Source organism: Mytilus galloprovincialis, chromosome 9 (assembly GCF_965363235.1).
Source record: "Mytilus galloprovincialis chromosome 9, xbMytGall1.hap1.1, whole genome shotgun sequence".
Lineage (NCBI taxonomy): Eukaryota > Metazoa > Mollusca > Bivalvia > Mytilida > Mytilidae > Mytilus > Mytilus galloprovincialis.
In genome coordinates, this window is record NC_134846.1 from 5,423,918 (window position 1) to 5,446,920 (window position 23,003).

Genomic DNA, 23,003 nt, shown 5'->3' on the forward strand with positions numbered 1-23,003 from the left:
TTGATTTTAATGTTTTATTTAACTGTTAACAATTCAAAGTCATTACAACTCATAAATAGCTGGCTAATGTACAAAAATACATGTACAAATGTATGTTGCATGGGAAAAAAATTGTTTTCTGTGACAAATCACAGACATATTGGTCTTAATTATACTTTGGTTATAAATTAAGAACAATATTTTTGGTGCAATGTTATTCTTTTAAGGAACTGAGAAATCAAAGTAAAACTGACATTGAGGTTCTCATAATTTTTTCTTCATACTTTACTTTCAATTAAATATAATCATCCCTTTTTTATTATCAAAGTTATTTTCCCGTAGGTCATTTACGTGTATAAAAATATTAAAATAAAAAAAAATTATCAGTTCTTCAAAATTTTAGAAAGACTCAATGGAATAGTTTATAGACAAAAAATAAACAGTAAAGAGACAAAGATCTTATTTCCTAAACTGCTCTGTGTGAAAATACATTGCAAAACCTAATTTCTTAATACATGTACCTAGCATAACAAGCTTCCTACATATAACTGTATAAATCAAAACAATTCATTAAACAATTCATTATGGAAGAAAATTAGTGATACTGTGAAATCATGAATATTCGTTAGATACTATGTGTATGCATGCCTAAATCTGTTGGAACATTTTTCATTTTGAGATATTCAGACAAAAAACTACATGGGCCAGTGGAGTGTCCATCTCCGACCAAATTCTTTGAAAACTGATTTACAAAATGTTTTCTTCATTTTTTAAAAGTGATTAACTAGGTAACTCATATAAGATACAAAACTTATAAAAATAAGTAAAAGACTTATATCAGAAAGTTAATACATGTTGTTTGCTTGGTCACATTCAATGCCCATGGTACTCATTCAAATTTTGCATAATTTCACAGTATTTTGATTGCACGTCATATCCCAAGATGATCGAGAAAACATTAATTAATGGATACCAACAAAAAGATGAAAATTAAATAATGTGGATGGAATCAACGTCATTTGTTTAAAGTGACTTGACTAGTTATTAGACATTGGTTAAAGTCTACTTATAATATGGCTTGACTAGGTTTTTATGAGTAATTAAGCAAAAAAAATATATGTGAACGAAATGATGTACAGTACATTGAAATGTGTAACATAAAATATTTTTAAATTTTCACTTTCGAATTAAGATTATGATAGTTTTCGACTTCTGAATTTCAAATTAAACATTATAACCGTCTTTGATTTCAGAAATTTCAAATAAAAAAAAATTACCATCGTTTTTGAAGATATTGTTTCCATAATCATACTATGAATCAGTTATGATATAAATAATGAAGAAATTTCCTCACAATAAAATGAGTATTTTGTTTCCTTTAATAAATATTGACTCTTAATAACATTTACCAAAATAAATAAAGTTGCAATACACAATAACAAATACATTTTCTCCTACATCAACATGATCAAATTCCTTGTTCTGCACTAATTAAATTCATTAAACTCAACAAATTACAACCATCAACTTACAAAATACTGCATCACAGTCAATTAGGTACATTAGTACCAGTATATAAAGTCATCATTCGTATAAAAAAAAAGACAAAAAAAGAAAAGTTCTATCACCGATTTATCACACTTGTATAGTATAAATGATATGGAAATATGAAAGCACTGAACAAATGATAACCTTTTAAATATGAAAGAGATAATGCCATCATGCTATACTTCTGTTGCATGACCCTGTTGAATGGCAGCTAATAAATTGCGTTTCATTCTGACATATAATTTTCCTTTAGTCCATGGATTTTGTAATTGTAATGGATGATAATCGTCTCTCAGTATCCTTTCTCTAGCACCTATCACAGCCACCAGACAGAATTTATCAAGTTCATCCTCTCCATAAATAGGACCACATTTGCCTTTAGAAGTCACTGCTTTATTTAATTGTTTCACAACAAGCGTCACAACTTCTCGTGCTGTAGTTTTTTCCGTCACATGAAGTCTTACTCGCGTTCCTTTTGATAGTCCTGTTTCATATGCCACATACACTTGTAAAATTCCCGACGATGAATGTGAAGATTCTTTTTGCACATGCCCATTATTTTTTGACACTTCTTCATTTGGGTCGTAAAATTTAGCAATTTTTCGATTGTCTTTACCAACACTGATCTCATTTGAATCACAACCTGCTGATCCACAACTAGGATGAGAGTTATTATTGTCGAACACATTGTCATCGTTTATCTTTGGTGAGAATGCGTCATTAGAGGAATTGTCTAACATACTACACGGTATGCCACCTCGTGATGACTTGTCTCTTGCAAATGTAATTAAATCCATGATCCAACGTGTACCTTTCCAGGAACGATCTAAAGATTGCTGTAAACTGTTTAATCTGTCAACTCTATCTCTGGTACCATTCACTTCTTCATCAGAAAATGCCTAAAATATAAAATTTAGTCAGAATTTGTTTTTTTGCAAATCATAAATAGGAATTCAACAATTTGAATATTTGATACACAAAAAAATCTCATTACACCATTCACATGTATTTTATTTGATTATGTCTTATGGAAAAAAATTTCGTTCAAGATAAAAATTGGGAAATGTGTAATGATTGCCAATGAGACTAAATGATGTGGATGTAAGAAACTATAGATCATTGTACAGCCTTCAACAATTAGCTTAACCTTTACTATATAGTAAGCCATGTCTTTTATGTATCTCTTCATACATTTCTTGATAACAAATTTTACAGATATAATTCTGTAAAGCTGAGGATTTTATTTGTGTTTAATGTGTATTTAGATGTAAAGTACAATATTTCTAAGTGAATACATATCAGAATCTTCCAGAAATGTTACATACCTCACGTTGTGCCTGCTGTGCTAGACTGACGTCCATTTCCAATACAGCTGATAACCTTGCATATCGACCAATCAAATCAGGTCTGTATGTACACATATGAACTGTTGAAGAAAAGAAAGAAAGAAATTAATATATGTGTTTTCAAAAAAATATTGGAATTTTTACCTTTTTACATTAACATTACTGGTGAATCATTAAAGTAATATTTGCATTGCACTCTTTTAACTGCTTTACATAGGAAAGAAAAAGTTTTAGGATTGCAAAATTATAGTTTCCTACTTTTACGTTGTCTCCCTTCCACTTACTCATTTCAAAAACTTGAACTGGAAGCAACATAAAATCTCTCTTCTCTGTAAGTAGGTCACGTTGACCTGGTACAATACAGACATCCTCAACAGGGGGCAGCACCAACAGGAATGTAACATCATTACTAAACTCCATCACTTCTAAATCATATAATCTATGACTGCCAGCCATATTCTCTGATACTTCTGGAAAATAAAGAAAATAAACCATTAAATTTATTGTTTTCCCCTAATTTTTTTATTTTTAAATACATCTTTATTTATTTTTTTAAAGGTTTACATAATTTTTAAACAAGAAAAAACAATATCAACTTTTCCAAAATAATTGAATTAAATTTATGAAGAAAAAAACTAACATCTCTTAAATACAATAAATATGAAGTGTTTGATCAAATTAACTTACCTAACATGCTAAACAGCTTATTTGTAGAATGGTTTATTTGATTGCGAAACTGTTCTTGAGTACTTGTAGGTGGCGCCACATGCTGATCTGCATTGATTGTTTGTAACCATTCCCATTCTTCTCTGGAAAATAGGAAGATTAGACTTAGGTTAGATATTAAAGAGAAGAAAGATCAGAGAGATAACATAAGAGATGAAAAATTTGTTGAATATTAAATTCAATATATTATAATGCATTCATCCATAACACAATAACTGTTTAAAATTAGAAAAAAAACATTATATCTTTCTCTTAATGGTTTTAAAAAAGTTTTTCAAAGGTTCACATTTCAATAGCCTAAATTTCAAAATGGAAATTTTTATGTGAATAAAAGGAGATACCAGTACTGAAATATGAAGTCTGCAGTTTGTAATCTAGACCATAGTCACTTTTATGAAATCAACTAAAATAATTCATTGAATAATTTTGATAATGTACCTTGAAACATTAGGACAGTCTCTGACTTTGACATATGGAAGAACGTTTGGTGCTTTTTTAGGTACGAGAACTTGTATGAGATCAACAGCCACTTGTAACTTCAGGTAACATATGTACAGTCCTTTGGCTAGAGGGATAGTGCTGACTTGGTGGTACAAAATCATCTCCTAAAAAATAAAAACAGAAATGAATTATCTCCCTTCAATAAAATCTTAAAATAATTTTATATTTCAAAATTGAAGTTTTCTTCCTTTACTTTACTTTTTTTTTTATTGCAAAACTTTTTGTGTTTTATTTTTTGTACTAAGTTGCCATTTATAAGTTTTCTTCTATTTAATTACAAAACTTTTTAGCCTGATTAATTTTTTGTACTAAATTGCCATTTATAAGTCATTCCCCATCATATGATTCATGCTTTAAGAAATCACTAAAACATTTGATGAAAATTCATGTTTGATGTGTACATATAATTGTAAATTTTTATTTGTGAAGACTTATTTGACTTTTCTGACACCCAAAGCATAAACAAAAATTCAAGACAAAAACAATCTGATATATAATAAAATCCAAACAATACCCCCACAGGCCTTTTGATTCTTTAGTAAAGAATACTTACACCTATAGACGAGTGTAAAACGTCAGGAGAATCTTGTAATTCTTGTAATGCTGCCGAGGATCTCCGTAATAATTTGGCAAAGCTGATCCACCTCCCTGACCCCAGGATGACAGTCTTTGGATCTTTAATATTGCACACCGTAGTTAGTATTATACATCCATTGGGGTCCTTCAATGGTTTAAAATGAAACTGACCTATATCTTGTACACCTAAAGAGCTCTGAAATAAAAGACAACAATTCATATGAATTTGTTCTATAAAGTATAAGAAGAAATTAAGTAATCAACATGTAAGCTAGAAAGAGATAAATGAATATGATTTGCAGATTGGAAAAAATAAACAAATTCTGTATAATTTATTAAACCTTTAGCTTGGGTGAAACAATTTATTGTATTCATTTTCCCTAAATTTTATAACACTACACATCATTTGAATAGTATTATTAATACTATTACACAGTAAATTTATTCCCTTACATGAAAAACAATATTGGTTTGTTTCCAAAGAAAACTTAAATCATGCAAAATGTCATTCTCAATTTTCTCCACTTTATCAAAAGTATATTCAGGAAACATTTTATGTACTAAGAATAATCTCCTATTTGTCTCACTACTAACCTGCATAATAGAAACAGCCTGTAAAAGTTTACTCCTAAAATGCATGGTTCCAGCACTAGTATTTTTATCCATATCTTGTCGTAACGACTTGACATCCTCCCAGGTACACGATACCTACAATATCAAATCACAAAATCATTACAAAGCATAAAAAAATATTCATAGCATATATTTAAACTATTTATTCTTATAAACTCAATATTCTTTTCTTTTTTTGCCGAAAACTCTGCCAATTTAGGACTGCCTTATGCAGGTTATACCATTACTCTGCTTTTGTTTTCTTATTAGTCCTCATTGTGTTGAAACTGCTTCTCTTTTCCTCATCCAATGATTTTTTTGCAAAAGAAGTTATTGGGAATGGACACCATGTCAAACAGCAAGAATATGTACGAAAGTTTAAAGTTTGTGTGCATAATTTAGATGGTTGAGAATAATGAACTTAGAATTTGGTTTGGAATTATCAGACCCACATATTGGGTAACAAGTATCAGTGTTAATCTTATAATTCTTTTGTTGTTGGGTTTTATACTTTTCCTTTTTTAATTTAAATTTAATACATAATTCAACTCACCTTCATCAGCCAATGAAAATCATTGTAGACACTTGGTCCTGAGAAATTCTCATCCACCTCTACTATTGGTAACTGGTCATCTCCCGTCACCAGAACTTTGTCACCATTGTATAATAGGCAAGCTAAATAAACTCCACTGAAATTTTAATAAATAAAGCAAATTATTACTTGTGTCACATTAAAAACGACTCTTATGTTTGGTTTTGTGCAATGTTCTGTGATGCTGTATATCAAACTCTCAATTTATTTATATTTTAAGAAAAATAATATACAAACTCCTAACTGTATGTATAAAATAGATAAAAAATTGAAAATAAGCGAGTTTCAGATAAAGAACAGCTATAAAAGCACTGTTCCATTGGATTTTATTTAGGTGCATATAGTTAAAATTTTCTGGTCATGATTTGATTGCTAAAGCCACAATTGCCTGACACTTGGAATCTTCATTGGCAATAAAACTTTTATAATGTAAATTTGCCATGAATAAACAAAATATATTCAATCGCATAAATCAACAAATACTGGTATATGTAAAGTCGATTTGTAAAATTTCAAATAATCTTCTTGCTATAAACTTACCGTTTTAATGTTTTATAAAACTTTGGAGCTGAGGTAAACAGATTTTTAATACTTTTTCTCTTTCTTTGTTGTGGGGAATCACCACCGGTATTTTCTGAAATAGAGTTGTCTCCCATTAAATTATAATTTGGATTCAGTACAATATTGAATTAAATAAGCCTCGGAGAAATAATTTCCAATAACATTAAAGGTACACAACCTTGAAATCTGATCTTATTTTTTGAACTAATGGATAATGACTGTGTTTATTACCAGTGATAGTAATAACAAATATCCTATTAAAATAACTTAACAATACCTTTTAGTTCTGATGCATCTGGAGGCCGCAAATGTTTCACCTGGGAGAATAATTCGTCCATTAATTTATTTTTTCCTTCTGTTCGAGACATTGCATTTCCGTCTACATCTCTCCAACCTGCAGATGAAAACATGATATTATTTCTCTTAACCTTCAACATGTTGACGTAGTTTTATTTTAACTTATTTTTTTTCATTTCACATTTTTTTGTCAATATGTTTTAAGAATGACAAATTTGTTTGTTTTTTTCATTGTCGTAATTTCACATTTATTTGTCAATATATACACAATCTGTTGTATTCTATTGTTTATTTTACTTTTATATATGTCATCAACAGTATATTTCTAAAAGCAACCTTTTAATGACTTTCTTGATAATCAAATTCTTTTTTCTTTAATAGATGTCTATTCAATTGTGTCAGAAAGACACAGGTGACTTTGTAACATAACTGGAGCAATATCTCACACAAGTAAGTGACCGGTCACTAGGTAACATCACAGAAGTAACATCTCTGGACACAATTTATATAAGTTATAAGTATTACAGATCTACTTGCCTAATGAAGTAAGAAAATATTTGGTTTAACACTGAGACAATTAATGTCATTTAAAAAAAAAAAAGACAGGACTATCAGTTGGTGAAAAAAAAAATCACTTTAAAACTGGCTCTAAAAAGATATAGGCATTATATTTCATATCAATTGATATTGAATTTCACACAAGTAACTTACTTGATGGTACAGCATATGAAGGTTTTGCTGAAGAATATGGACTGTATCCCTTCATATTCCATGCTGCCACTCGAACATAGTATCTGTTACCCTTAGCCAGACCTTCAATCTCATACTCTAACTGTCTCATATTCTCCACAATGCTCTCTCCAGCTAATGGCATAAAGTCTTCAAAACAACTCCATTCAACTGTAAACAGAATCAGATTAATGCAATGACTGGTTTATTTTACTCCTGTAGGTAGTCAATGTTATAAAAAAAAATAATGGCAACCAGTACTCTCAATAGAGCACAGATAACATTTATGAACGCTAAACTAATGACAAATCAATGACTAGGACAAACAATATAAATAGGACAATTTATTTTAAAATTCTAAATACACGTTTCATCTGATGAGTACATCAAATATAAAATATTATTGTAAAATGGTGTTAGATGTAATCATATAGAAAAAAATACCACTAAGTAAAACCAAGATGTCTTGACAATTTACATAAAAGCTTTAAAGTTTCAGTGTTATACCACTGTACAATATATTATTTGTACTGATGTGACGTATAGAGGTACCAGACTTAATACACTTAAATTAGTCATAAATTTTATTAATTTCAAATTTTTCAAAACATGTTTCCCTTTATTTAACGAAAAAAAAAAAATTATCGGAAAAAAAATCTACTGGGAGCCTAGACTTTTGACTAAATTCTAGATACCTTTATATTTAGTAACAACTGCACCATTATGATTAAGAGGCTCGTCAAATCGTACAAGTAAAGATGAACTACTGGCAACTGTCAAACTCACATAACTTGGAGGGTCGGGCATTCCTGAAAATAACAAAATGCACAGTTCTATAATGCTATTAACAAAGAAAATCTATATACAAATCTATTTCTTTAGGTTATAACTATATTCAATCTAATTTATTGTTTTCAATTTTAAGATGCTGCAATAATTTTTGTAAAATCTTGTTAATTGCATTTACAAACAGATAGTAAAAAAAAATTACCATTTAAAAAATATTATTTGGTTTACAAAACTCCAAAATTATTTTACTTACGAATTGAGTCAATAAACGACATTTTAAGATTTTATCCCAATGCATTGATAGAAACATGTACCTAAATAATCTCTACCTTAGAAAGTAAACAGAGGTAAAGTGGGCTCGTTTGTATAAAGATAAATAAAGCAAGAGATTTATGGTATATTGTCCTCTCCCAGTTACTTGCAAAATCTTTTAACAATTGTGATTTGATAAGTAACAAAAAAATTCATAAGGGTTCCACGGAACCCAGTGTCTCGCCTACGTTTGCTGTTAATCGCAGACTCAACAAAAATGAGGAAAAACATCAATAAAAATTTCCCTCTCGATACTGTCTTTTGATTGAAAGAAGCTTCCAAGTTTGGTAAAAAATCCAGGATAGTTTATGAATCTAATAAATGTTTTATAAACTTAAACTGCAGACTGTATGTAATGTTAACTGGAAGAAAAACTAAGTCCATTTATAAGTAAAATACGGAAAAAGTGAATTTTTGTTTTGCAAAGTTTACTTCTGAATAATATCTTATGATCAGAAACAAGCTTCTGTCTAAGTTTGGTACAAATCAAGGATAGTTTATGAAAGTTATTAAAATTTTAAAAACTTTAACCACAGAGTGAATGTAATGTTTCCTCGCAGAAAAACTAAGTCCATTTATAAGTAAAATACGGAAAAGTGGAAATTTATTTTTACAAAATTTTCTTCTTAATACTATCTTATGATCATAAACAAGCTTCTGTCCAAGTTTGGTACAAATCAAGGATAGTTTATGAAAGTTATTAAAATTTTAAAAACTTTAACCACAGAGTGAATGTAATGTTTCCTCGCAGAAAAACTAAGTCCATTTATAAGTAAAATACGGAAAAGTGGAAATTTATTTTTTTACAAAATTTTCTTCTTGATACTATCTTATGATCATAAACAAGCTTCTGTCCAAGTTTGGTACAAATCAAGGATAGTTTATGAAAGTTATTAAAATTTTAAAAACTTTAACCACAGAGTGAATGTAATGTTTCCTCGCAGAAAAACTAAGTCCATTTATAAGTAAAATACGGAAAAAATGGAATTTTATTTTTACAAAATTTACTTCTTGATACTTTCTTATGATCATAAACGAGCTTCTGTCCAAGTTTGGTAGAAATTCAGTATAGTTTAAGAAAGTTATTAAAATTTCAAAAACTTTAACCACAGAGTGAATATTTGTGGACGCCGCCGACGACGACGACGACGACGGAATGTAGGATCGCTTAGTCTCGCTTTTTCGACTAAAGTCGAAGGCTCGACAAAAAGCTTTTTGTTGTTTCTGTTTGTTTAGTAAGGTGTCTTTTGTAGATACAGATAAGAGAAGTTTATGTTAAAAGTGTAAAAATCCCCTTCTCTGCACTTGTCCTTTCTTTTAATTCGTCATTTATTATTTATCAATGTTTTTTTGTTAGATGGCAAATGAATGTTGTATTTTTTTCAATCTTTTTCCTTTGCCGTACAAATTTGTAATATGAAACTTAAGTAACCTCAAAATGAGAATGGAATTTGATTCTGTAAGAATACTGTTTGTATGAAAAAGCAAAATTACTTTAATCCAAATGAAGAACAAGAGCAGTTGAATTCAAATTTCAAAATTCTATCTACATTTGAAAAATAAATCCAATATTTATAATGATAATTTACTCTCTTATACAAGGAGACCACTTTTTATTGTAAAGTATTTACCACAAGTAAATGATCAAATATTTGCACACGTAATTCTTTTACCCAAAATGAAGGTCTTATCCTTCAAAATTTCAAACTTTATTTGAAATTCAAATGGATTTAAAATTTGACATATAATCAATATTAATGATATAATTTAGTCTTTTTTAAGCACCATTGTCAATCATCAATTACTCTATTCATTTAGACCCCTGTTGTTAAAATTATAAAATGTCCATAAGTACACTTGAGCTTAAAGAGACCCATCAAGAACATTTTAGTACTATTCAAGATGTTTTATATCTTTATAAGTACCATGCTTATCCCTAAATAATAAGCCTTCAAATGAACAAGACCTGTGGGACTTGACTCGTCAAATCTAATTATCATGACCATACATGACGGACAAATCATACCAGTCTCAATACTTAATATGTTCAAATCTACAATTTTTTCTAGTACAATCACATATGACTTTTTTTTTCACTGATAAGATTTATGTAGACAAAGTAGCAAAGCACAAATTATACCCTGGAATCCAAACATTTTTTTCATGCCAAGAATAACTTGAACCTTTGAAAATCTACCTTTTACTTTGACTTACTTGCATGATCGTATCCAGCTTTCATTCTTTTTAATAACTTGTGTCTGAACTCCCAGTGACTTAACTGCTTCTCATTCTCCTGAAAAATAAAAAAGTAACTTGCGTCAAGTTAAGTTAAATTATAAAATCAAGAAATCATATAGAATTATTTTTTTTTAAATATTTTTATTACCCAATGTTGTTGTGCTTCCATCCTGAAGTGAATGTCACTATATTTCAACATCTTCATCAATAGACCACATTGACAAACTAGATCATTTTAAGTAAATAACTTCTATGATCTAACGATTTCGTTTTGTAAACAAAGTTTAAGGAATGCATCTCTTCCTCGTACAACATGTCCACATACACAAAACATTATTTTTCAATTAGACATGAACAAAACTGTAAAAAATATAAAAGCAACTATAGATGACCTAATAATTCAGATTCAATTGATCTGGGCTTTTTTATTAGGAAAAACAAGGGTTTACTATGTTATATTGGAGTTTCTGACCTTCAATTAATACAATTGAACGATTGATATTTACTTTACATTGCATAAGTGCAAAAAGGCCTTAATCACTGTGAGCCAATAAATAAATTGACAGTTCATTGCAGCCTAATTTATCATCTTTTATCTTTAGTAAAACTTTGAATTTAAAAAACGTGCAAAAAAAATCTTTCAAATTGAATTTTTATATGGGGATTATTCAAAGTTAAAGTAACTCCCATTATCTGTAAATGCTACACGATTTCGTCCATTTATAGGTACATGATTCAACTGAACAATACAAATGGGGAAATTTTACAGATAACAGTTTTGTGCAACTTCTTTACATAGGAAAGACTTTTGTTTGTACAACCAACACCAAATCGCATTAATCAACAAAATGCACATGGATTCAGTAATTAAATGCATTTTAAAACTAAATAAGCCACTTTTGACATCTTAAAGTGCATAAAAAAACAGTAACTTTACCAATTATGGAATATATAAAAATCCAAGCAAAGTTGATCGTCTTCTGTGTTATAATAAATCTTAGTCATTCTAACACCAACGGTCCACATGGCACGAAAATATTTTGTGAAAAGATTATCTATGATTAAAGGTGTCGTACATATAGTATTTTTATCTTTGATTATTCAATGGATTAACAACATAAACAAAAGAATTAAAGAACAGTTTTTCTATTGTTTTCATGTGTTGATTTCAAACATGGTTTTCCACACATCAAAACATTATTGTTTACACATAATTTAAAGTTATCAAGAAAGTGGGCTTTGGTGACAGTTTAAGACATATATCCCTTAATACTAAGTGATACCATCAAAATAGCTTTATCTAAAAGATTAAAACTTTAATTACCCAAAGTAAAGAAATATTAATGGCTATTTTAAAACATGATATTTTACATTCAGATTGAAACACCAATATTACATAAATATGAACTATGTATTTTTGTTACAAGTCATTGTAAATGTATTATGCATTATAAATCTTTTCACCTTTTACTTATTTAATAACAGAATTATTGTTTAAATTGTATTTAGAACTTTACTAACATATTACTTATCCTTTTAGTTCCCCATTAACTCAAAAGAAGTTTTAGCTTAAGCCAGTAAAATATATAACATACCTTTCTGAAGAACAAAAAGTTTAATATTTGTTTAAAAATGATAATCAATATAATTAAAACAAAAATCTGCTACATTATGTAAGTCAAACTTCATGATGTAATTTGAATAAGATTGAAATAATCTTTCCAATTACACTTTCATGCAATATCTACAAGTGACACTTGTAAAAGTACATTTAATTATAATATCTTACCAATTAACCTAATTAAATGAATGGAATTTTAATTAATGATCACATTACTTAATTAATGGCTTATAACTTGTTGATTGACAGGTATCCATTTTCAGACTTATTACAGGTAAATTATGCAAATAATAATAACATTGCATATCCATTCATGTCATTTGATTGACATGTAAAATCATAATATATCAATTATGTAAAAACTTACATAATCACTTCAACTAAATATGTAAAATGTCAAAATCTCAGAATTGATCACTGTAACTTGAACAGCAAAGTGAGAATTTAAACAAAAATTAAAAGAAAATACTGCTTTAAAAAGTTGATAAATTTTATTTGCAAAATCCAATTTGAATTAAGCTATAGTTTTATATTGAACAGTATAAACATCTGGTCGTTTTTGAAGGACCTACTGTGGACTGAACCAAACAGTCATTTAAAAGGAGAAAATTAAAACATTTTGATGAAATAATATGCTTTGACAATAATGTTATTTTAACAAGGTGTTCCATGCTGATCATCACAATAAACATTTGATAGAATCTAAATTATTATTATGAAATATAAATAGTCTTTTTTCATATCTAAGGTAACAGTTGTTAAGCTTATCTGATTAAAGGTATAATTTTGACCTACTAAACATTGAACTCATGACCCTTAGTAGGTTTTGAGCATAGAAGTACCATCATCCGAGGAATGTATCAATACATAGGATAAAATACAGGTGAAGACTTTCTGTCAATACAGAAAATTGTTGTATGACAACAGAACATTACAATACCAGTAACATCTTAACCAAATTATAACACTGAAATGATCAGTTCCATTTCTTAACCCTCTGAAGGTACTCTTGACTTCCTCCTCAAATAAAAACTGATAAAACAGTAGTGGTGCTAATCACCAACAATAAATCAATTTTTCATTATATTTGAATAAAAAGTGGAAGATATTTCAGTTATCTCCCCTTGGTATCTTATTTAGACAAATAAAGAAGTTCTACATAAAAGCATCAAACTTCAAATTAAATTTTACTAAATGTCTGAAGCTTTTACTTTTACTGCAAACTTATAAGTAAACATTTCTGAGAATAATTTAAGACAAGAGAAGACAACCCACCTTTTGTTGCGTAGTTGAGAGAGATCCACTGCTGGCTGAAGCATTGAGAATGGCTGCTGATAAATCTACCACCCGTTTCTCTGCATCCATTACCAGTTCATCTAACTTAGCTGATCTACTGTCTATCCTCAAAACTATAATAACAAACAGGAAAAGTTTTCAATTAATTATAAACATGTATCTTTGCTAACTTTGTTGCAGAAGTTTTTTGTCAGTACGTGTATATGTATAACAATTGTACAAGGCATTCGATAAAACACTTGTTTGAAAGGCTGAAGTTTTCAGAAGTATTAACCCAGCGCTATTCCTCTTCCTTAACAATAAGTTGGTATATCTGAACATCCAAAATTACTGTGGATTAATGTTTTTGTGGTTAACCAAGAATCTTAGGCTACATTTCCACAAGCATTTCAGTACAGAATTAATCAAAACCACAACACTAAGTATCCACAATATTACAATTGTTCCTCAATCCACAAATATTGGTACCAGGTATCAGGAATATAAATGTATTGGTACCAGGTATCAGGAATATAAATATATTGGTACCAGGTATCAGGAATATAAATATATTGGTACCAGGTATCAGGAATATAAACCAATCCAACAGTATCTAAGACACTTGTTCATACTTTATTGTTTCCTCTCAGAGTTCAGCTTCCACACTCATATTATCTGAGCAGTATCGAAATGAAAAATCCTATTCCTATACCAAATTTTTGTGGAACTAAATGACATTTTCACACCTTTTTTTATATCGTAACCGACTAATTTTGTATTTGATACAAAGAAACAAGTCATCCACTTACAAATAACATTAACTTAATAGCATTATAGTTATAACAGAATTGCCAAATTCTCTTTGTTATTTAACATGTATACAACATATTCCTTCAATTGGAAACTAAGTAAGGACATATAAATTTGAAAAGAATTATTACTTGCCAAAGGGGGTGTAATAAATCTATACCTAATCATAAATATATTTCATATGAATAACGGTGATATAACGTTAAAGTGATTTGAAACACTACTTTAGCCCTGGGCTTTCATAAGTTGACCATGAATTTTGGACATGTATACAAAATTTCCCCAATCTTTTTATCATAACAAACCTGTTTTATGTTGTTTTTTTTTAACCTCAGCAACTCTATCTAAAATATTTGATGAAAACGCAACACTATCATATTCTCAATTGCTTTTTGTTCATAAGTATATTTTTATGATTTTCTGTTCAATAAATAAGATGTTAACAAGACTTTTTAGTCAATAAAGAATAATCATAGAGCAATTATCAGAGAATACATTTAAATTGTCTAAAATGATATTAATAAGTTTCAAGAGAAGACTTACTGCTTAAAGTTAAAACTTCCTAAAATCTTTGCAAATTTTTCCATGAGAAATACAATGAATTTGAATGAAAGAAGCAAGGAATGACCAAATTTGACAACAAAATATATCTTAGGAGGAATAACCTACAAGATCTAAGAATACAAATACACTTTTTGTAATATTTTCTTTTAATCTACGAAGATCACAGACATTTTTGACTAACTAATCCAAAAGTTATAGTGTAAGGCATGTTGTAAGCGATCTAAGAAATATGCATCATATATTTCCTACTGACAAATGGGCATTTAAGTTTCATTGGGTACAAAACTCTCCAGTTAATTACTAAGAATTTATAATTTTCTTCACTTAATTATTAAGAATGTCTTCATTCTTTAATTAAAACATGATTTAAAGTGTTTTGTTTTGCTAAGTAAAGGAGTGTTTGTTTATCCGGATGATTGTTCAATGTTTGTGGTATGAGAAAATTCAAAGAAACAAACAAAATATTACGAAGTTATTTCATATTATAACTAGCTAATGACCACAAAAATTCTCATTTTTGGCAGATTCCTTTTCACTTAAATATTCTGTTTGAATATTTGTAGTTTTCAAGGCATTCCAAAAGTTGATCTAAATTATGAAATGAAAGTCTATCTTTGATTTTGAGAACACTAGAAATAACAGCACCAATGATTTTTGGGTAATTTATTTAGTCCCTTCAAGGTAAACTATATAGCATACACAATACGTAACATCCTTTGTAGAATGTTTAATTATTTTTAGAAAAAATAGCTTTGATTTCCTTAGTAGAGATTCCCTTTTTAGATACAAAATAAGTTTGAAAATGGTTAAATATACTTTATTTCGAAACACTTCAAGATAAGAGGCAACAGACATAACCATATTTATGTCTACTTCAAAAACATATTCAACTTTAAAACTTCAACAGTTTGATAGAAGTTTCTAATACCAACCACAGGAATATCTAAAAAGTGGGTTATACAAAAATACTTACGACTAAGATTCAGTATACTTATGATCAATTTTAGTTGTACTACTTATTTCGTGAAACTCATTCAAGGAATAGGCTTATTGAATGAATGAAGAAAGTGAACTTACACATAGGACTTTCTCTTGCACCATAACTCAGCAGTAACTTAGCCATTGGAATATTATTGGTCATCACTGCTACATCAAGGGGAGTTAATCTTTCACCATTCAAACTAGAAAACAAAAATCACAGGATCAAAAATTGGCGATTAAATCATGAAATATCTCACATTGATACATATATAAGGGGAGATAACTGCAAAATATTTTATACTCATTTATATAATATAAGAAGATATTTATAAATGATTTTTTCTTGTACGTTATTAAAATAATGTTATGCACAAGTTGATTTTTTTAAATGATAAAAAAAAGACTGATACTGTTCTTAAACTCACAAAGGACTTATTTTGGCAAATTGAAAGCAACTCCCCCCCTCTGTATTAAAACAAATGTAATTCTAAAAATTCAATAAATTTGTACATTTTTTTTAAATATTACTATTAAAACACCAACAGTCAAACACATATTGAATCTGATAAAAGAGTACTGTGGATTCATTATTTTTTATGTTATTTCGAAAAGACAGAAAAAATATTACAGTCATTTCTTATAATTTAATTCTAAATTCCATTTTAAACCGTAGAAAACCATGAAAAACGTTGATGACGTCACAATCACATGACTAAATTATGTCTATGGGCTCATAACAAAATAACGTCAGCCAATCCAAAATTAAATTATTATTCATTGGATACCAATTTTCGTGGGTTTCATGGGTCCAGTTGAACCTCGAATTCAAATGTTTAACAAATATCATATTTTCAATAGGTTTTGTATACAAAGACTGGCAAAATCACAAAATCAAATATCCACGAATAATTGCAAGTTTTCAGTAATCCACGAAAATTTATACCCACGAAAATAAATTAATCCACAGTATCAGGAAATAAAGGAAAGTATTTACAGGCGGTAAATATGGTGAGCAAGCATTTAATTTAAGTAAACCTACCTATTAACATTAACCGTATGACTTTCCAGTATAGCCTTGACAGAGTCTATGTCTTGTTGTTCTACCACTTCAAACAAAGCTGTAATGGACAAAGTATTCAATCTAATAATCTGTTGAACAATACATATCATCCATTACAATTTACCTGTCGTGTCATTTCAAATCGTGTTTCCAGGTGCATGATAATTACATAATGCATTTCCACTTCATCTTAATTTAAAATCGTGTATTAAATTTATTCAGTTTGCTTTGTGTTGTGAATTTAAAAGAAGCAACACACAGGCTATCAAAAGAAATGCTCATTAAGCTTCCAACTGTGCTAAGGCCTTGCAAGACCTTCATGAGTAGTCAAGGTCGTTGAAAAAAAACCTCGTCCTCTAATTAAGCAGTTCTAAAAGATGTCAAAGAATCTTGAAAAGAGAAGAGTATTTGCAACTAGTGATCAGCATGTTTTTAAACAATTGATTTTCATTAGCATGATAAGTGATGATTAAAAGATATCTAAAATGTGCTCAATGTACAAAGCTAGCAATACAAAACAACAGACAATTACACAAGAGTTTTCCAACCAGACCGTTCAGTTTGTTATCTTGACTTCTCGTACACAAGCTAGTCTGAACACCACTGACAAGTATGCTTTTATGATGAGTATTTAAGAATAAAAAAAAAAATTATCTATAATCAAATAATATCACAAAACATACACCACATTAATCATGATAATCTATGTGAAGCCAATTAATTATTGTTAAATTTGACAATTTTTTACCTTTACACGTATAAAACACCTTTGGGCGGAAAATATGTCTTTTGTTCCTTACAAAGCTTAGTCATCTCAACATGCTGATAATATTTAAATTTACCAGAATCAATCTGATTGGCTTGTACGTTTTATTATTGATTTTTTAAATAATTATATGGTTTTATTCATGTTTTACGTGACTAAATATATAACACGATCGATATCTAACAATGAAACATCTTAGATGAACTAATTAAGGGGTAAAATTACAAAATACTATAAAATTAATCACAGTATGATGTAACTTGGAAAGTTCATGATTAAGGGAGAAATTGAATAAAAGGGAATATAGGGTATAGGACAATGAGAAAGCAAACCAAACAACAAAATAAACCTATAAAAATATTCTGGACTAAATAAAATCTACTAAAAATGTTGTATTCCTTGATGAAATCTTTATCATTTACTTGACAAACAAATTGAGGTTACCGTACTAGCAACAGCATACCACCCCCCCCTTTTCCCCCCAAAAAAACCCAACACCGAGCTTACACCCCCATTCAAGGGAAAAGTCCAATTTTTTAAGGCCAATAGGGTGAGGTCAGATTTTAATTCCAGAGGCACTTTTTTCCTTGTATGCATGCCATCAAGAACTCTAACATGGGGTCACATTGCAACTTGACCTTAATTCCAGTTAGGTACTCCTGAGTTAAATGATGTTTATGATAGTATGAGAAATCATTAAAGAGATTGCATAGAAACATATACAAAAACAATAAAACTTACATGAAGCATCTCCAGATAGTTTTCCTCTATCAGACCTCCGTCTCTCATACATCTTATGTGGAGACAGAATGTCCGTATCACTGCTTGTAGACCCTCTTTTCTTTGCTGCTGAAAAAAATTATACATATAAAATACAGTTAGGACTAAATCACTAAAAGAGGGATCCTTACTTTTCCAATATCCTTTCAATATCTTATGCACTTGTTCAAAAATCATTTTCTAGTCAAATGCGCATGTTCCAGAATAATCTCAATATCTCAAACACATATTCTGATATCCTTCTAATGTCTCATGTACATGTTCCAGAATAATCTCAATATCTCAAACACATATTCTGATATCCATCTAATGTCTCATGTACATGTTCCAGAATAATCTCAATATCTCAAACACGTATTCTGATATCCTTCTAATGTCTCATGTACATGTTCCAGAATAATCTCAATATCTCAAACACATATTCTGATATCCTTCTAATGTCTCATGTACATGTTCCAGAATAATCTCAATATCTCAAACACATATTCTGATATCCATCTAATGTCTAATGTATTCTGATATCCATCTAATGTCTAATGTACATGTTCAGATATCCTACACATTCCTTCAGTGGTAAAATAGCAATCTTCACTATTAATGTTAAATAATCTGTAGATGCAGTTTCAGAGTAGAAAAGAAGGAATTACTGAGAGGCTATTGTTTGGATAAATTTTGAACTTAATAAAACTATTAATGATTTTCAACCATAAATCTTTTTTTGGTCAGGCGCAAAACCGCAAGTTCTCTTTTAGATAACTGAATGGAAATATATACTTAAATGGGTATTCTTCACAAATAATTTCCAAAGCCATCAATTTGATTTTATTCATTGAGAGTTGTGACTATACCCAAATATCCAAGATTGGTTTAATAGTATACCTCACTCTAATATTACTCTCAACTCACCTGCTAGTTTCAGTAAAATCTGCCACAAACAACGTAAAATGAGTTTATCTTGAAACATTTGTTACATCAGTATGATGCAGGTGTATGAAATCATTTATTTAAATACTGTCCCACCCTTATAGCCACATATTAATTTAAATACTGTCCCACCCTTATAGCCACATATTAATTTAAATACTGTCCCACCCTTATAGCGACATATTAATAATAAATAATTAAAATTATTGTGATAAACAACTGTTTCTAATGGTTAAGTCACCTCAGATATTTTTTTTAACACAAAAAGGTAAACGAACAAGTGTGTTTGGTGTACTTCGTGCACTTAAAGATAGATGAATAAACCATAATTATTGCATGATGATGCCGCTGTAAATAATTAATTAGTTAATACGTGAAGTCAATTTACAAATGGAGTCACTTACAACGGAGTTGTATTTTCGATGACGTAACAATTAGAAATATTTTAACAAGTACATTGAACTCAAGGATTTAATCATTATAAAATAGAGTTAACGCTATATTATTTTTTTTATTATTTGTATTTCCATGTTATGAATGTTGTTGTCATACACACTTCTATGAAAACAGCGTAATTAATAGATCTGTATTAATTATAAATTAATATGCTTTATGTGCAATCAGCATGTCAGAATATTAAATGTATTCTACGATTTTGAAATCAAAACTGAATTCAAAATATTAGAAACAACAAACAAGTTTATGTGCAAAACAACATCAAAAGTTCAATTTTGCAACTTCTTTCAAAAGCAAAAACAAAGCCTCTAAACCAAAACAAGTTGCTAACCTTGTACATAGTTGGTATCTCGTAGAAGTGTCTCATTGGTAATCATACCACTTTTTGTTATTTTTATATCACATGAGAAACTAGAGGCTCTAAAGAGCCTGTGTCGCTCACCTTGGTGTATGTGAATATTAAACAAAGGACGCAGATGGATTCATGACAAAATTGTGTTTTGGTGATGGTGATGTGTTTGTAAATCTTACTTTACTGAACATTCTTGCTGCTTACAATTATCTCTATCTATAATGAACTTGGCCCAGTAGTTTCAGAGGAGAAGATTTTTGTAAAAGATAACTAAGATTTACGAAAAATGGTTTAAAATTGACTATAAAGGGCAATAACTCCTAAAGGGGTCAACTGACCATTTCAGTCATGTTGACTTATTTGTAAATCTTACTTTGCTGAACATTATTGCTGTTTACAGTTTATTTCTATCTATCATAATATTCAAGATAATAACCAATCAAAGAGCTGAAAGCTCTGAAGAAAAATGACGCCACTGTCTCTAATATTGGGATAGTTTTTATGCAAGTCTTGATTTTCACATACCGTAATTAGTTTAACAATGCAACATGTCTCGTCAGCATATAATTGATATTCGTATATGTGTGTGTGTGAAGTGAAGGTGCCAACTGGCTGGTTTTTTTTTTAAGACAAATGAATAGGTCAAGACTACCTGAATTGTACAAATAAATACCGTAGAAAGGCTTCTATATTTCTCACTGGTACATAGGCTGAATCTGGGTCCGTTCGCGCCCATTCACGTTTGCACCAACTCATGTTCGCCCCCTTTCACTTTCACACCCTAGATGTTCGCAACTAATCTTAATTGGTTTTGTGTTTAATAACTCTGTAAGGAAGTGTTTTCTTATAAGTATAATTGTTGTCATTGTCTCAAAATAAAGTGAAACAGCATTTTTTTTTTGTGTTGAATAAATCTTAATCATGTTTTGGATAGCGTATTGTTAAAGATAATAATAATCCTTTCTAAATAAAGTGGTATTTTGTCAACGTTTTATTTAGCGTTGAATAACTCTTAATCATGTTTTGGTTAGTGTATTGCTATACTTTGTTTCATTGACCTCTTTCATAATGAAGTGAGATTCTGACTATTTTTTTTCTGTGTGTTGAATAAATTTTATCATGTTTTGGTTATAATAGTGGATTGCTATATTTTGGTTCCTATATTTTATTGTTTCGTTGTTTCAGATCAAAGGGCTTAAAAACAATTATCTTTTGTGTTTTTCCTTTAAAATCTTCAATGTTTTACTCATACCAAGCTAAAAATACTTTCAGTATTTACACCAAAGCAATTTAAAACAACAATCATGATTTTCCAATTATTCAACTTGAATTTGAATTAAAATTGGGCGCGAATGAGTAGAGTGCGAATGGACCTTGGGTGTGAACGTGCGAGGTGCGAAAGTGTATTGGGCGCAAACAGACCTGATACCACATAGTCTGAACCCCCTTCTCCCACAAAATATGATGTAAATTAAAAACAAATTGTTCAGAGAATAATTGAAGTCTTTCCACTAGAAAAGATCTATTTTTATATTGAAATATGAAAAATCAGTTTAAAATGTTAGTTCCTATGGCTTTATGACGTCCTATTAACCTATGACCTTGACCTCAATTTCAAGGTCACAAACCATGGACCTTGAATCAAAATATCCTAGGTCTTTAATATGTTTGGTTAATGAGAACTACCACTTGACGCGTAATTTTAAATGTAAGATGGACAAAAACTCCCTTTTATTGTATGCGCAGCCTTTCAACCAAAATATACAAGTAAGGACATGTCGCAACTAATAATTTATGAAAAATTATTTGTCAAAATGTCATACAGTATTTGAAAAGAAGTGAAAATAAGCCAAAATCAAAATTTATAATATGACCTTGACCTTTGACATTGACCTCATTTTCATTTTTAGTACCAATGACCTCATGAAGACCCTAGGTCTCTATCAGTTATGGTTTACCAGTTGAAAATGCATATCGCTTGAATCAAATGAAAAAGGGGGAATAACTCTCATATGGAGTCCCCATAGAGCTTTGGTTCAAACGAATATTCTTATCCTAAATATGTAACGAGCAATTTGGTAAAATAAAATCTTTTACGGTTACGAAGGAGAGGTGGCCACAAGAAAAACAGTGTTTGGGGAGATAACTCTTACAACGTAATGTATTTTGTTATAATTACATTTGATATATGTTTCATTATAATACTTTATTCTGATTGGCTAACTGCACATCACATGTTATTCCTCAAGCAATTGCATCACTCAATAAAACTTTTCATTCATGATAACACGTGGTCCCACAATAAAGTGCACAGATGAATTGAATAAAAAAGTTATAAAATTCGTGTTTTCATGATCCTAGCTAAAAAAAGTAATTATAAGTATTGAATGTTTCTTTTTGTAACCTCATAGGGTTGCAAAAGCGTTGACCGTGTGCACATTTTTAGAATGAAGCGCTTATGCGCTTCATACAAAAAGTACTTCGGTCAACGCTTTTACACCTCAATGAATTTACAAAAAAAAGCATTCAATACTTATATGCAGTTGTAAATTTTTAAAGCAAAAAGAGTTAATACTAACTTTCACTTTTTTGGATGTTCATGTACATT

The 23,003-nt window shown here is 29.5% G+C and overlaps 1 protein-coding gene across 10 annotated transcripts in view; it reads right to left on the minus strand.

The window, feature by feature from the left end:
- LOC143044300 (ankyrin repeat and fibronectin type-III domain-containing protein 1-like) overlaps positions 1-23,003 on the minus strand; it is a 188,991-nt gene continuing 165,988 nt past the window's right edge. For 9 of the 10 annotated variants that reach the window (XM_076216243.1, XM_076216242.1, XM_076216245.1 and 6 more), the window contains 17 exons: positions 18,625-18,732; positions 17,097-17,175; positions 16,154-16,257; positions 13,703-13,836; positions 10,783-10,861; positions 8,163-8,276; positions 7,450-7,638; positions 6,719-6,835; positions 6,421-6,514; positions 5,842-5,977; positions 5,271-5,384; positions 4,654-4,872; positions 4,038-4,204; positions 3,561-3,682; positions 3,158-3,343; positions 2,853-2,953; positions 1-2,426 (listed from right to left, as the gene is read on the minus strand). In XM_076216243.1, coding sequence (XP_076072358.1) covers positions 1,704-2,426; positions 2,853-2,953; positions 3,158-3,343; positions 3,561-3,682; positions 4,038-4,204; positions 4,654-4,872; positions 5,271-5,384; positions 5,842-5,977; positions 6,421-6,514; positions 6,719-6,835; positions 7,450-7,638; positions 8,163-8,276; positions 10,783-10,861; positions 13,703-13,836; positions 16,154-16,257; positions 17,097-17,175; positions 18,625-18,732 — 2,786 coding nt within the window. In that variant the 3' untranslated portion in view covers positions 1-1,703. The remainder of the gene's footprint in view (positions 2,427-2,852; positions 2,954-3,157; positions 3,344-3,560; positions 3,683-4,037; positions 4,205-4,653; positions 4,873-5,270; positions 5,385-5,841; positions 5,978-6,420; positions 6,515-6,718; positions 6,836-7,449; positions 7,639-8,162; positions 8,277-10,782; positions 10,862-13,702; positions 13,837-16,153; positions 16,258-17,096; positions 17,176-18,624; positions 18,733-23,003) is intronic. The other variant, XM_076216244.1, reaches the window with a different exon arrangement.